Below are 14,753 nucleotides of genomic sequence, written 5' to 3' on the forward strand. Positions count from 1 at the left end.
TTGCTTCATTGCTTAACTCACTTGTTTCCTTGGTTTGATACTTCAGCACTTCGGCTTGCTTGCTCAAGAAGTGAACAATTAAAAAGGCCTGTCACCGTAAATCACCACCCAGTACTTACTAGTGACATTTTTCCTTTGCAGGTTTATCCACTATCCAAATCAAACTCATTAACTGGAAAACTACTCCCCTCCCTCCAAAACTTTAACTTTATGCTGTATAGTTCAGGAGACTGGTACAAGTCATCAACCTAAGTTAATAAAAAAGTTTTGTCACTAAAAATAGATAATGGGTCTTACCCATTTACCAAATCTGCAGCTTAAAAAAGTAAAACCAAAACAGGAATAAAAAGTTGAGCGTGTTGTTCTCAGTGCTTTTTTTTAAGGGGGAGAGGTGCCAGTGCTGCATACCCTTGAGTACCGCCAGAAAAAAAGCAATGGTTGTTCTGGACGGTTTGTTTATAGGCAAGACCCCAAAAATGCAGGAGTAAAACTTTTAGGAAGCTTCTTTTCATCTGCTTGTTGAACATGGCCTGCAGGGATGGGGAGATACAGCCTGTTGGGGCAAAATGTTCCCTATGCCTAGTCTAGGAGCAGGTGGTGCTACAAGGCTCAGGCCCGAAGACAAGTAAGCCTGGATGTAACCTGCCTACGTCAGATTATTTAAACATTTTTTAAAATAAGTTTGCCATTTTGTTTGCAAAGCGACAAAGCTTGCACCTTCCTAATTATCTGTTGATCAATGTAAAAATATTTGTACATTAATCCTTGTTGGGATCAATCATCATCTCAATATTGGGATCAAATATTGCAAAACTGATGACTTTGCATCTGGTGGAAATCAATGCAAATACAGAAAATAAAAAATTGTAAGAAATTAAGCATGAAGAAAGTGGAAATGTGATCATTGTATGATTTGCAGTATCTGTAACACTGGCAACAACTTTGATGGATTTAAAAGGATGGTTAGACCAATTCATGCACAATTAAGTACCAGTCACAATAGCTGTATGCAGGGGTAGGGAAGCCACAGACCACAGACATAATTAAGGCCACCAGTTTTCCTCATTTTGCCCATGAGGACACTTTGGCTACAATATGCCCACCTGCTCTACACCAGACATGCCTGATGTCAGGTACAGAAAAAGTGCTGATGATCAGCTGGTCAGAGGCACTTTGCAGACTGTTTTGTCTGCAGTGTCATTTAAAATCATGTGGGCAGAAACTGGACATTTGATGTCAGGTAACTGACAAGTGGGCAGCCCCACCTGTCAAACTCGGTCCACCAGCTGGATCCAGCTCTCCACCTGTAGGTATATGCTACTTCAAGGCTCAGAAGCACCAGGTCTCCAAATACCAGCCATTGGGGAGCAACTGGAGTAGGAGACTGTCCTCACATCCCACTTCCTATAAGCATCTGGTATGCAACTTTGGGAAACAGGATGCTCAACTACATAGGCCTTGGGTTTGATCCAGTAGGGATCATTTGGCATTCTTAAAGTTAACTGGCAGGATTCAAAAAACAAAATCCCTAACAAGCTGTTCCCAATGTATCATAGAGAATTCAGAAGATGAAGTGCTCATATTTTATGTTGGTCAACTGCCTCAGACCTCCCATGCACTCTTCTATGTGCCAGAGGATTTCGATGAACCAGGCAGGGAATGGCAGGTATTAAAAAATCCTGGTTTCAATGAAAACTAGGCTGATGTCTGTGAACTCTTAAAACACTTAATTTGGTTGTGTGTCTGCAAGCAGTTACTAAATGAGCTTCCTATTCTTTTCTTTGTAATGGTCTCAATACATCTCTAGATCAATTGTCATTTCAAGGTCGTGCAATTTGATTCAATACTAAACTAAATATAGAAAAGACTAACAGCACTTATACCAAATACTTGTGTTATGTGAGATACAATTTGATGCTTTCCATGGGAACAGAAGCTATTTAAGTTAGTACTAGACTGGTGTCCAACTCTGTATTCATAAAAGAATAAGCAAAAATGCTAATTTGTACACAGAACACGACACTGAAAAGATCAGATTTTCATTCTGAACAATCTACATTGCATTATTGTTACTAAATTGCCTAATTACAATGCAGAATACCTTTCGTTAATCACCATAATATTATTCACGGGACACAGATGACTCATGCTTGCAATTCATACCACTCACTTTGCATTCCCCACATTATTGGTATTCGTTTTAAAAACACATTTCAACATTGCTTCATTGGTATTAAAGCTTCTTCCACCATTTAGTTTAGCCTCCCACACTGTTTAGTGAGTCTTTATCTGGGCATCTATTGGTTCTGTGGCACTCTAAGATTAGACTGCTAAGGTTCCTTTACAACACCTACTAAAGCAGGCCTCAAAGTACGGCCATGCAACTTATAGCCCACCTTGGATACTAAAGCCACAGTGCCAGGTTCTTTCCCTTCCATGGGAACGTGGAATAATGCTTCGTGCTCATAGGGATCAAACTTGGCTCCAAGAGGATTCAGTTTCATCAAGCCATGTTTGGTGAACACTTTCTGTATTTGAACCTCAGTCATGACAAGACCTTCGTAAAGGTTTTTGAGATGTGGATTTTCATCCTTGAGTTCTTCTCTGGGAACACTCTCAGTTGCTTTTTCCAGAACATCAGCAACTTCCAGCAAATCTTTGCAGAAACTCTGAATTCCTAAAACAGCAAAAGCAAATAAAATTTCAGATAATCTTTAAAGATGCATCAACATTTCATCAGACAGTGAAAGGAACCATTAATTTTATATTTTCTTCCAGGATTCAAAGCTTAGGCATGTATATGGTTAAAGATACATTATCAAGTATTACCAATACCAAAAATGACATGCGACTGAATCTCCATTAAATTCAGATTTACCCTTATGTTAATGAAAATATATTTGGATGCATTTGTAGAATTGGGGGCATAAAACTTATAGCTAGAAAATTATAAGTAACTTAACTCTTTTCACAACCACCCTCAAGCCTAAGTTTTAATAAGGTACCAGTGTATATGATAAACATGTGCATTTTTTCTGCTCTGTACAATGACCCAATGTCATCTCTTGAAAATTTAACTGAAAGGGGTATTTGGCAAAGCAGTAAGCAATTCAAGCTGCAAAAATCTCCACCTTGTGGAATTCTTTTTTCCATAGTTAAGATCAGTGGTGAATTTCCAGCCTGGCATCCCTATTATGGCTCAGCGGAGGTCCTAATTTTGCATCTGAGGCCAGCTTCGCCAAGTCACACACACCTGACATATATGACTTTGGAGTAGTGTGGGAGAAGTGAAACTGCAGTTTACCTGTGTGCTGTGAAGTATGACTTCAAATCACCCGGGCATTGGACGCAGGGTTTCCAGCTGCCACCAATCAACTGATCATCAGCACTTGCAAACCCAAGCCTTGGCCTGCACTGTTTTTGACTTCAGACCACATGTGCAAAGGGAAATGCTTTACCTGGTGTCATGATGATGTCACATTGATCACAAAAACGGCCCACAGAGGTTCTTGCTCTCACTTGTATATTTTCTCTCATGCTTACTAACCAAACAAGAATCATGTTCACTGATTCAAAGTACCAGCTGAAAGACTTCCGGGTCGGCGCCATCGCCGAATGGCGGGCTCCCTCCGAGCTCCGGAGGGAGCCTGCTCGGCAGGGGCTGGGTCCTACCGCACCGGCGATGCGGGGACCCTTAAAAACCACGGCCACGGAGGCCGTGGACATGGAGACTCGGCTGGCACCGTCAGCGCCCTCTCGATTCGTGAAGGAGCCTTTTTAAAGGCTACGGATCGGGTGCCGGGGAGGAGCGTGGTGCTTTGAGTCCTCTGCTATCCCTGCCGAGCGCAGCCGCATGCCATCCGGCGGAGAGCGCTGACTTCTTCTATTGAAAATTTGGACCCAAAAGAAGAACCCGTGAGTAATTGGAATATGGACTAAAAAGAGGGATAAATTTTTAGAATTTGGAGCGAACGTTTCGAGAATGTACAACTTGCTGCTTAAATGGAATACACAGGATGAGATTGTTAAATCCTCCATGATAAAGTGGGCGCAGGACTTGGGGCACAACATTATGTTTGAAGACTGGGAAAGGTTATGGAACACCGGAATGAAATTCACGGCATGTAGTGCCTTGAAGGAAAATATTATGAAAATGATATACCGGTGGTACATGACCCCAGTCAAGCTTGCAAAGATATATCACCTGTCTGATAATAAATGTTGGAAATGTAAAGAGGAGGAAGGGACATTTCTACACCTCTGGTGGACCTGCCCGAGGGTGAAGGCCTTCTGGGAGATGATACATAATGAACTAAAAAAGGTGCTTAGACTCACCTTACCCAAGAAACCGGAGGCCTTCCTCCTGGGCATGGTAGACCAGAGGGTGGCTAAGAAAGATAGAACTTTCTTTATGTACGCTACTACAGCAGCAAGGATCTTGATGGCAAAGCACTGGAAGACACAAAATCTACCCACACTGGAAGAATGGCAGACGCAGCTGATGGATTATATGGAACTGGCTGAAATGACTGGCAGAATTCGAGACTCGGGGGAAGAAGAAACGGAGGAAGTTTGGGAAAAATTTAAGGACTATTTGAAAAAGCATTATAAGTTGTATGAATGTTAAAAAATGCTTCTCTCTAGGAAATTATAGCTTCAGTATCGGTAAATCTTTGAATTGGTAAATAAGGCACAACAAGACAGAAGTGGTGTAATGAAATAATTTTATTGTGTTGAAACTAAAAATTAATGGATTCGGATTGAAATGTTTAGAGACCAGATATCACGATAAAATGGAAGATATATTATTATGTTTAAAATAAGTCAACAAATTGCTGAGGTTTTGGTTTTACAGAGAATGCAGTGTCCGGAAGATGGGGGGAGTCCACTAGATTTATGGAAACATGTATTTGGAATTTGAATTTTGTATATTATAAACCTAATAAAAATTATATATAAAAAAAAAAATAGAATTTGGAGCGAACGGGGGAGGTGGAAAAAAGGAAGTCAGCCCCCCCCCCAAATTGTAGAAGAGCCAAAACAAAGGACTGGATAACTAAGATCGAGAGGAACCTTATCTTGCCGAACTAGCAACTTCGCGAGGGAAATTTATAAGATTGAGCTGGAGGAGAAAAGTGGAATTCGGATTAAAAAGCAACCCCCCCGGAATCCCTGGAGCGATTCGTGAAAATGCCTGGAGAAGGATAACGGAGGTTTTGACAGCTGTCAAAGAGCTGTCAAAACGGAAGAATGAAATTGAGACTTTGTTATGAGGACTTTGCCGGTTACATTTGTTATAAATTGGAGATAAATTGTTTCAAACAAGGATTTATAAGTTATTTGGACTGGCGGATGTGATCTGGAAGGGAACTTTGTTATTGTAATCCACCTAGAGGAGTTGAGGGACATTGCATGTGTTTTCGACGGGAAACTTGAACAGTTGGATAGAACTTTTAATCTCCTGGGAAACTGCAGAAATGGAACATTATTTTGTCTACAGAGGCCTACACTTTACTGGAAACAATGGATTAATCTGTTGAAAAATGAAAGGAACATGATGTAATGTTTTGCTCCTGAATAACAAGCCTCTGTAGAGACACTAGAAGCTTTTGGAAAAAGAACATTTCTGTGAGGGAACAGGGAAGTAAAAAGGAGGAGAGTGATTGACAAGAACAAGGAAACAACAAGAACTGGACAGAACTGGAGTGGGAACATTAGGGATATCCAGATTTGACAAGCTTGCGGATATAAAATTGGAGTTTATACTCCTGGATATAAAAATCTGGATAGAAGAAATGGGCCCCCTTTGATAGACTCCTTCTATGATTGGACATCTGTAATTTAAAAAAAAAGACCGGTAAAGAACCAGAGGGATGTGGGTTTAGTGAAATGTGGGTTCATCAGGAAGACATTAGAAGTGGAGGGATAGGAGGAACGCAACAGGGAAAGAGGGGAGGGAAATTTGGAATCCAAAGGTTGTAAAATTATTGTTTGTTTTTATTCTATTTTCATCTGTATTATATTTGAAAGGGGGGAACTCGTGGAAGGGAATAGGTCGACCTTAGGGGATGGAAATTTGGATAAATTGAGTTATTGATGATGAGTGTATTTTGGGAATAAGAATTTGTTGAATATTATTGCTTTTTTGGAAGATTTGGAACACAAGAGGGGGTGGGGAGGGGAAGTCCTAGATATTGGAAAAAGTTTATGAATTGGATTTTATTTGTTTTAATTTGGAAAACCTTAATAAAAATTATTTTAAAAAAAAAACAAAAAAAAAAAACAAAGTACCAGCTGAAAAAGTATGTATCTAGATCTCTTGAAGCAGCACAGCATATGAGCTGAGTGGAAGTACCATTTTGGAATTTCCAAGCTTAAGTTTTTATTTATGTTTAATGTGGTGTTCTAGTGCTAGTAACAACAAATACAGCCTATACCTACCATATAACTTTGCTTCTTCTACCAATTTCTGAGTTCTTTGTCGTAGATTTTCTGCATCTGCCAGGGCACGTTTATACTTGTCCTGGACAAGGGGGAAAATAAACAGTGGAAATGTAAAACCAACTGCCTATGTAAAAAACTCCCAGGAAATGGAGACATAGAATGAATGAGTCCACCAAACACACCATCCTAACTGTGCTCCTGGATCAAAAGAGCTGTCTTTTCCTCCAAATGATACATTGAATTTGTGATGTGTCAGGTTTTTAATAGAACTTTATAAATGTTGTGACCCACAAGTGAGGGGATAATGGTTAAAAGCAAGATAGAAATATAAAGGGAGAGATATTACTTCAGGCATTTGCTATGCTGTTATCGTATTTTTCCCTCTATAACACGCAGATTTTTTCTCCTAAGAAGGAAGGGGAAATGTCTGTGCGTGTCATTGAGTGAATGTGTGGTCCCTGGACCGAAATGGCGCGAGGGGAGGCAAAAAAAAATCAGGCAAAAATCAAATTGCGCGTCTCGGAGAAGGGAAACCTGAAAAGAGGAAGCGGCTGCTTTCCTGCATTCTGCCTCAGGGTCTTACTGCCCACCCACCTTTGTTTCCTTGCTGTGTTTGCTCAAACGGAACAAAGAGCAGGGAAAGCCCCTCCCCTCCAGGCAAGAAGAGGGGAAAACAGAGTGTCATCTCTGTGCTGCTGAAAACATGCAGGAGGGAGAGGGAGAGGGAGAGGGGGAGAGAGAGAGAGAGAGAGAGAGAGAGAGAGAGAGAGAGAGAGAGAGAGAGAGACCGCGAGAGCGCGCGCGCGAGCTGGCTGGCTTGGGTGGGTAGGTGAGGGAAAACTTTTGCCTTTCTTTCCTCCCTCCCGTTATACCCCTCTCCTGCATTCTTAGCCAGCTGCTTCTCTGCACACCCCTCTCCTGCTCCTTGTCCCTTCTGTGTTTTTCCTTCCCTCCCCACTTAAAATGTGGTTAAAAAGCATGGATCCACATGGATCCTCAGGATCTTTGCATTGGGTCACCCCAAATTCACCATCAGATCACATAGCATGTCCATGGCTACAGCCTGCCCCCCAAAAATCACGCACCCACTGTTGCCTGGGGCTGCAATGGTGCAAAAATGTGGTTACAAAACATGGATCCACATGGATCCTCAGGATCTTTGCATTGGGTCACCCCAAATTCACCATCAGAGCACATAGCATGTCCATGGCTACAGCCTGCCCCCCAAAAATCACGCACCCACTGTTGCCTGGGGCTGCAATGGTGCAAAAACGTGGTTACAAAACATGGATCCACATGGATCCTCAGGATCTTTGCATTGGGTCACCCCAAATTCACCATCAGAGCACATAGCATGTCCATGGCTACAGCCTGCCCCCCAAAAATCACGCACCCACTGTTGCCTGGGGCTGCAATGGTGCAAAAACGTGGTTACAAAACATGGATCCACATGGATCCTCAGGATCTTTGCATTGGGTCACCCCAAATTCACCATCAGAGCACATAGCATGTCCATGGCTACAGCCTGCTCCCCCAAAAATCACGCACCCACTGTTGCCTGGAGCTGCAATGGTGCAAAAACGTGGTTACAAAACATGGATCCACATGGATCCTCAGGATCTTTGCATTGGGTCACCCCAAATTCACCATCAGAGCACATAGCATGTCCATGGCTACAGCCTGCCCCCCCAAAAATCACGCACCCACTGTTGCCTGGAGCTGCAATGGTGCAAAAACGTGGTTACAAAACATGGATCCACATGGATCCTCAGGATCTTTGCATTGGGTCACCCCAAATTCACCATCAGAGCACATAGCATGTCCATGGCTACAGCCTGCCCCCCCAAAAATCACGCACCCACTGTTGCCTGGAGCTGCAATGGTGCAAAAACTTGGTTACAAAACATGGAGCCACAGGATCTTTGCATTGGGTCACCCCAAATTCACCATCAGAGCACATAGCATGTCCATGGCTACAGCCTGCCCCCCCAAAATCACACACCCACTGTTGCCTGGGGCTGCAATGGTGCAAAAACGTGGTTACAAAGCATGGATCCACAGGGATTCTCAGGATTTTTGCATTGGGTCACCCCAAATTCACCATCAGATCACATGTCTGTGGCCACAGCATGAAGCACAAAAATGATACATCCACTGTTTCATTCAGAATGTTTTTTCCCTTGTTTTCCTCCTCTAAAAACGATGTGCGTGTTATGGTCAGGTGCGTGTTATAGAGCGAAAAATACGGTAAATCCTACAATTATCTGGCAATATTAAGAGCAACATCAGCAAACCATGAGACACTCCTATTTTTGTGGCACCAGGGCCCATTTAAGTAAACAAGATAAAAGTCCTATTCCTCTTTTTTATTAACTAGATATATGGTAAAAACCTAACCATTCCCTTTTTAGACAAAGATGAAATCCAACTTTAGTTCACCAGTGGGGGGAAATTAATGACATGTACAGAGCTCAGGTAGTCTCAAGACATTTCAGTTATATATACATTCTCACTTTTCTGATGCTAGCACTTTCAAGACCCAATTGCTAAAAGAAACTACTGAAAAGTAATATGCATATCCTATCTATCTGCTGTTTGAGGGCTATACAAATATATAAACCAAAAGGAGTCTTACAGTGATTTCTTTTAATTGTTCTTCTAGTTTAGCCTTTTCCTCTATTAACATCTTTTCAGCAGAGCCAGTAACAGATTTTTGTTCATGTTGAGTCTGGTTTGGCTCTTCTTCCAAGTTTGGTCCAGTGCCTTTCTCCTGTGTCACTATCCAAAGCAGCTGAGAAGTCCTGAAACAATATCAGGTTCAGTAAAACTCAAAGCAACTTTTTAAGACTGAGTACAAGAGGCCACCAGCACATTGCCACCTCTTATCCCCAAATCTTCTCTGAAAATTTATTATATTTATATACCACTCTTCATCCAAAGATCTCAGGGCGGTTCACAAGATAAAAATAGAAGATAAAATACAGGATGAGAGACTTATACTGTCCCTCCTTTATGTTTCACCTGGGGTTGGTGAGCTCTGCTCTAAAGTATCAGCATATTTAAGTGAACCAATACCCTCTATTGCTCACGTTGGCACGTGCAAGGCAGGCAATCCCTGCTCAAAAGGAATCAAGTCATTTGCTATTAAGGTGGATCGGGTATTGAAAAGCTTTTTAATACTGCCCCAAGCACTGGCCAAAGGAGAATCTGAAAGGATTCAACTGCCTAAAGAGAAAGAGAGAAAGGGGGGGGGGGCGGTAAATAGCAGAGAAACTAAACCGGGAAAGAGTAAGACTGCGTGACGTAATGGACTAGGATCTGAGCGAGACCACGGTTCAAATTCCGCCCCTGGGCTGGTGAAGCTCCCTGGGGTGACCTTGGGGGCCAGGAGCTGCCTCCTCTGCCCAGCCTGCCTCACAGGGTGGTTGTGGGGCGGGGGGGGGCGGGAGAGAACTACCTTAAGTCCCTTGGAGGGAAACGAGGGATTAAATGCGACGAAGGGAAAATATGTAAAATAAATAAAAACAGATTCCGGGACGGGGGGGGATGCGGGGGGACCGTGGGGCTGAGGGCCCGGCTTCCCGCCTCCCGCTGCTGCCTCTTCGCCTCAGGCACGCGGAGCCCTCCCGGCCTTTCCCCCAGGGCGGGGGGGGGGGCGAACTCCCGCCGCCTTGGCCGCCTTACCGCTGCGGGTGCTGTGGAGCGAGAAAGGCGCCTCGCCCCGGCAGCGCCGCCAGTCCCGCCAGCCGCCACACGGACCGCGCAGCTCTCGCCGCCGCCGCCGCCATGTTGCCGCTCGGCCTCCTCCCCTCCCCCACCCCAAACGCACCAACGGAAACCGCCTCCGCCCAATCAGCAGGCAGGTCGAGCGGGCGAATTGGGCTATGTAACCAATCAGCGACGACCTCAGCAACAGCCTCTGCCCAATCCTCAGGCAGGTCGACCGGAGTGCTCCTCTTCCCTGACCATGCAGCCAATCAGCCACGCCCTCGGAACCACGTGCGTGAGAGGGAGGGAATAAAAAGGTATGTCGGCATCCGGGGCCTGCAGTTCGCCTTTTGAAAGCGAGCTAATTGCGAGTCAGACGAGAGCCGAGCAAAGGGCAGCTCTAGATCTAATAATTAGACTCACACTGGCATGTAACTTCTGGGTTCAGTCAGACCCGTGCTTGATCTCCCAACGCAGAAGTAATAGGCAACCACTGAGAAATCTACGAATTTATTGTTAATAAATCCAAGGTTGGGAAACACTGGACTCTAACCCTCTGCAATGCAGGAATCTCAACATGCCGTCCCCCTTTCAATTGGAAACCATACTAGGTTTGCAAATCTGCTAGCAGTTTTATTGCTGCACCTGTGAACTCCATGTGGCTGACACACGCAACTTGTTGCAGCGTTCACAGAATGACCACCAGAATGACCATGATAACACAATCTCATCCCCCCTGCTTTTAAAACGGGTTTACTGTTTTCAGCAAGCTGTGTGTGTGTGTGTGTGTGTGTGTGTGTGTGTATGTGTGTGTGTTACTGGGTTGTCTGTGGTAAATCCAGATTAAATTGTAAATAATATGTGATGGCATTCTGATTAAGGCAACGTCATATGTGGGCACTGAACAAAATTTAGAATGGTAAAGTTGCAAGGGGTCCTAAGGGTCATCTGGTCCAACCCGATGCAATGCAGGAATCACAACCAAATCATGCCTGCCAGATGGCCACCCAACCTCTGCTTAAAAACCTCAAAGGAAGGAGAGTCCACCACCTTTCAAGGGACTCCAGCAGGTCTTACTGTCAGAAAGTTCTTACGGATGTTTAGTTGGAATCCATTGGCTTGCTCCATCTTCAGTATCTCCTCTCAGTCTCCTCTTTACCAGGCAAAACACACCCAACTCCCTCAACCATTCCTCATAAGGCTTGTATGTATGAACAGCACAGAGTCCAGAAGAAACTGCTGCCTAGAAGCACCATGTGCCATCATGGCTTGAAAGCTGAGTTTTCTCTGCACAAAGAGACACACTATGCACGCCATAGGCTTCAAAAAGCATAGCTCAGAAACATGGGCGTAGTCAGGCTTGGGGGTGTGTGGGCAAAACCGAGATATCTGCAACACGATTGGTCAGTTAGTGAAGTATTTTTATTCCTCCCTGTAGAACACCCTCCCATTGGATGTTAAGGAGATAAAGAACTCTACAACTGTATGTGCTGGAAGTCGCCCAGGGTGGCTGGGGCAACCCAGTCAGATGGGTGGGGGTATAGATAAAATAAATAACAACAATAATATTGACACCGTTTGGGCAGGGGCACACCATTTTCATGTATTGTTTACACAGTACATTTGTTACTGGGACTGATACTTCTTGACTCAATTATATGTAACACTCAGGCCCAGATGAGACAATTTGTCTTTTGCGACAGTGTGAATCATGTGACCTATATACTTACTTATCAAACCTTTATTAGGCATTATGCGAATAAAACCATAAAAGAGAAAATAACATATAAAGGCCTTGAAATATATATAAAAGGGCAGCAGTTGGCTACATAAAAAGGTAAAGGTACCCCTGCCCGTACGGGCCAGTCTTGACAGACTCTGGGGTTGTGCGCCCATCTCACTTAAGAGGCCAGGGGCCAGCGCTGTCCGGAGACACTTCCGGGTCACGTGGCCAGCGTGACATCGCTGCTCTGGCGAGCCAGAGCTGCACACGGAAACGCCGTTTACCTTCCCGCTGGTAAGCGGTCCCTATTTATCTACTTGCACCCGGGGGTGCTTTCGAACTGCTAGGTTGGCAGGCGCTGGGACCAAGCAGCGGGAGCGCACCCCGCCGCAGGGATTCGAACCGCCGACCTTTCGATCGGCAAGTCCTAGGCGCTGAGGCTTTAACCCACAGCGCCACCTGCGTCCCCAGAGTTGGCTACATACATATATATATATATATACATATAGAGTCAATGGTTTTCTTTGTTAACCTGCTCCTTGGAGGACTGCTACCAAAAACTCGGCTACCCCCACCGTTACCCTTTGGTCAACGTCGGATAGGTAGAGTCCCACACATTCACCTTGCTGGGGTTCCAGACCACCCGAGAGAGGGGACAGCACGCGTTGACGGAGCGTACTGTACAATGGGCAATGAAAGAGAATATGCTCTACAGTGTCCGGGACATTCATAGAGCATCTGCAGAATCTCTTGTGACCTATATACAGTGGGGGGAGGTTCTTTTTCTGAAACATGAAGTACACTCTGAGCATTTTCTTTTCTTTCATGTTTGATGATGTTAGATTAAATATTTGCGATGGGGTGGACTGGATGACCTTTGGGGATCCCTTCCAAGTCTGTAAATCATATGATTCTATGGTTTTATGATGTGGGGCGGGAATCTTGATGTATATTTTGCTTTAGGAGTCTTAGTTTGGTCAAAATCGAGCATACACTTCCAGAGTTAATGCTAAATACATTACTGTACTTCTGGTAAATGAGCCACCATAGCCACTAGAGGGCTGTGAAAAGTTGTGTCCGGGGCTTTTTAGACTTTTTAGACGCAGGTGGCACTGTGGTCTAAACCACAGAGCCTAGGGCCTGCCGATCAGAAGATCAGTGGTTTGAAACCCCGCAATGGGGTGAGCTCCCATTGCTCGGTCCCTGCTCCTGCCCACCTAGCAGTTCAAAAGCACACAGAAAAGTGCAAGTAGATAAATACCGTAGGTACCGCTCCGGCAGGAAGGTAAATGGCGTTTCCATGCACTGCTCTGGTTCGCCAGAAGTGGCTTAGTCATGCTGGCCACATGACCCAGAAGCTGTACGCCAGCTCCCTCGGCCAGTAAAGCGAGATGAGTGCCACAACCCCAGAGTCGTCAGCGACTGGACCTAACTGGACCTTTACCTTTACCCATCTGAAACCAAAGGGGAACATTGGTTGCCAGATGTGATTTTTTATAAAGCTCCCACACCCCACTACAGAGGCCATCCCAGTTTCTGATTTGATCCTGGAATGTCCCACTTTTCCTTAGGACATCCCAATTTTCATCAGAGAAAAGTTGGAGGGTATGGAGTTATGCAATCCCCGAGACAAGGAGATAAGTAAGTATACAACCTTTAGAAGACATCTAAAGGCAGCCCTGTATAGGGAAGTTTTTTTAAATGTTTAATGTTTTATTATGTTTTTATATATGTGGTAAGCTGCCAACCCAGTCATATGGGTGGGGTATAAAGAATAAAGTTATTATTATGGAATAAGATGTCCCTATTTTCATCAGATAAATGTTAGAGGGAGTTACCAATGCATGGACCACTGTGGTCAGTAATGGTTGCAGCTGGTATACCAGCCCAAGTTGATAGAAGGCACTCCTTGTCCCAGAGGTCAACTGGGACTGTAGTGACAAAGATGGATCAAGGAGTTTCCCCAATTTGCAGACTTTCTCCTTGAGGTCAGAACAGGCAACTGACCTATTTCCCGGAAAAGGCCGTTGTCTTTCTAGAATGGAAGCTCAGTTTGCTGACCCTCATCCTTCTACAGACTAGATTCAGCTTCTGGTATGTTAGTGCAATCTACTCAGCATTCGAAACTCCCATTTCATTAGCACAAGCATTTCTGAGCTCTGGGTGCAGGACTGCGCCTAAGATTTCAGATTAAAACTTCCACTTCTGGCACTGAGGACTTCCAAGAGATTGCTGCAGCGTCAGGCAAGCTGACAGGTTCTACCTCTCAGCTGGCCTTACAGAAAGGCAGTGTATTGAGAGACCCTCATAAGAATATTAGGGGGGCGGGCAGGGGAAGCATGGCTTCATTTTTTGCATTCTTCAGATGAAGGCTAGACCATGTGAAAAATGCACATAAGATTTTAGCTGCAGTCATTCATTTTCAGCTTTGTATTATTCTTATAAAAAGTGCACCTAGACATTCTGTTGTGGCGCCCATAACCTAGGTTTGAGGTGCCATTTAGCTCCTAGCTTTCATATCTTAGTTTCTAACACTGAACCCACTCTAAATGAGGATTAGTGGCAGTGATGTGCAAAAACCCAATCTGGCATGTGGCAGCAGGATTCAGCAGTGTGTTCAACAAGTGATTGGTAGAAATGGGTGGAAATCGACTTCCGGTCGGCGCCAGCGTCTAATGGCGGTCCTTGCTTCGAGCTCCGAAGCAGGACTGCTCCGTAAGTTCGGGTCTGACCCGCTACGGCGAGCGGGGGACCCCTAAAATCACAGGTGCGGAAGCCTGTGAACAAGGAGATTCGGTGGGCACCTTTGCGCCCCCCGGTATCGTAAAGGAGCCTTTTTAAAGGCTCTGGAGCGGCATCGGGTGTGAGCGCGGTGCTG

General features: G+C 44.6%; 1 protein-coding gene across 1 annotated transcript; it reads right to left on the reverse strand.

Annotated features, from left to right (window-relative positions):
- Positions 1 to 1,957: 1,957 nt before the first annotated feature.
- Positions 1,958 to 10,272, reverse strand: GRPEL1 (GrpE like 1, mitochondrial). The gene is made up of 4 exons (XM_081917924.1): positions 10,129 to 10,272; positions 9,080 to 9,245; positions 6,442 to 6,523; positions 1,958 to 2,677 (listed from the first exon to the last, which is right to left on the reverse strand). Exons 1-4 carry the CDS (start codon positions 10,230 to 10,232, stop codon positions 2,331 to 2,333), a joined length of 699 nt encoding a protein of 232 aa, XP_081774050.1. The 5' UTR covers positions 10,233 to 10,272; the 3' UTR covers positions 1,958 to 2,330.
- Positions 10,273 to 14,753: the final 4,481 nt, after the last annotated feature.

Source organism: Podarcis melisellensis (genome assembly GCF_964234715.1).
Source record: "Podarcis melisellensis genome assembly, chromosome: 7".
In the NCBI taxonomy this organism is placed as follows: domain Eukaryota; kingdom Metazoa; phylum Chordata; class Lepidosauria; order Squamata; family Lacertidae; genus Podarcis; species Podarcis melisellensis.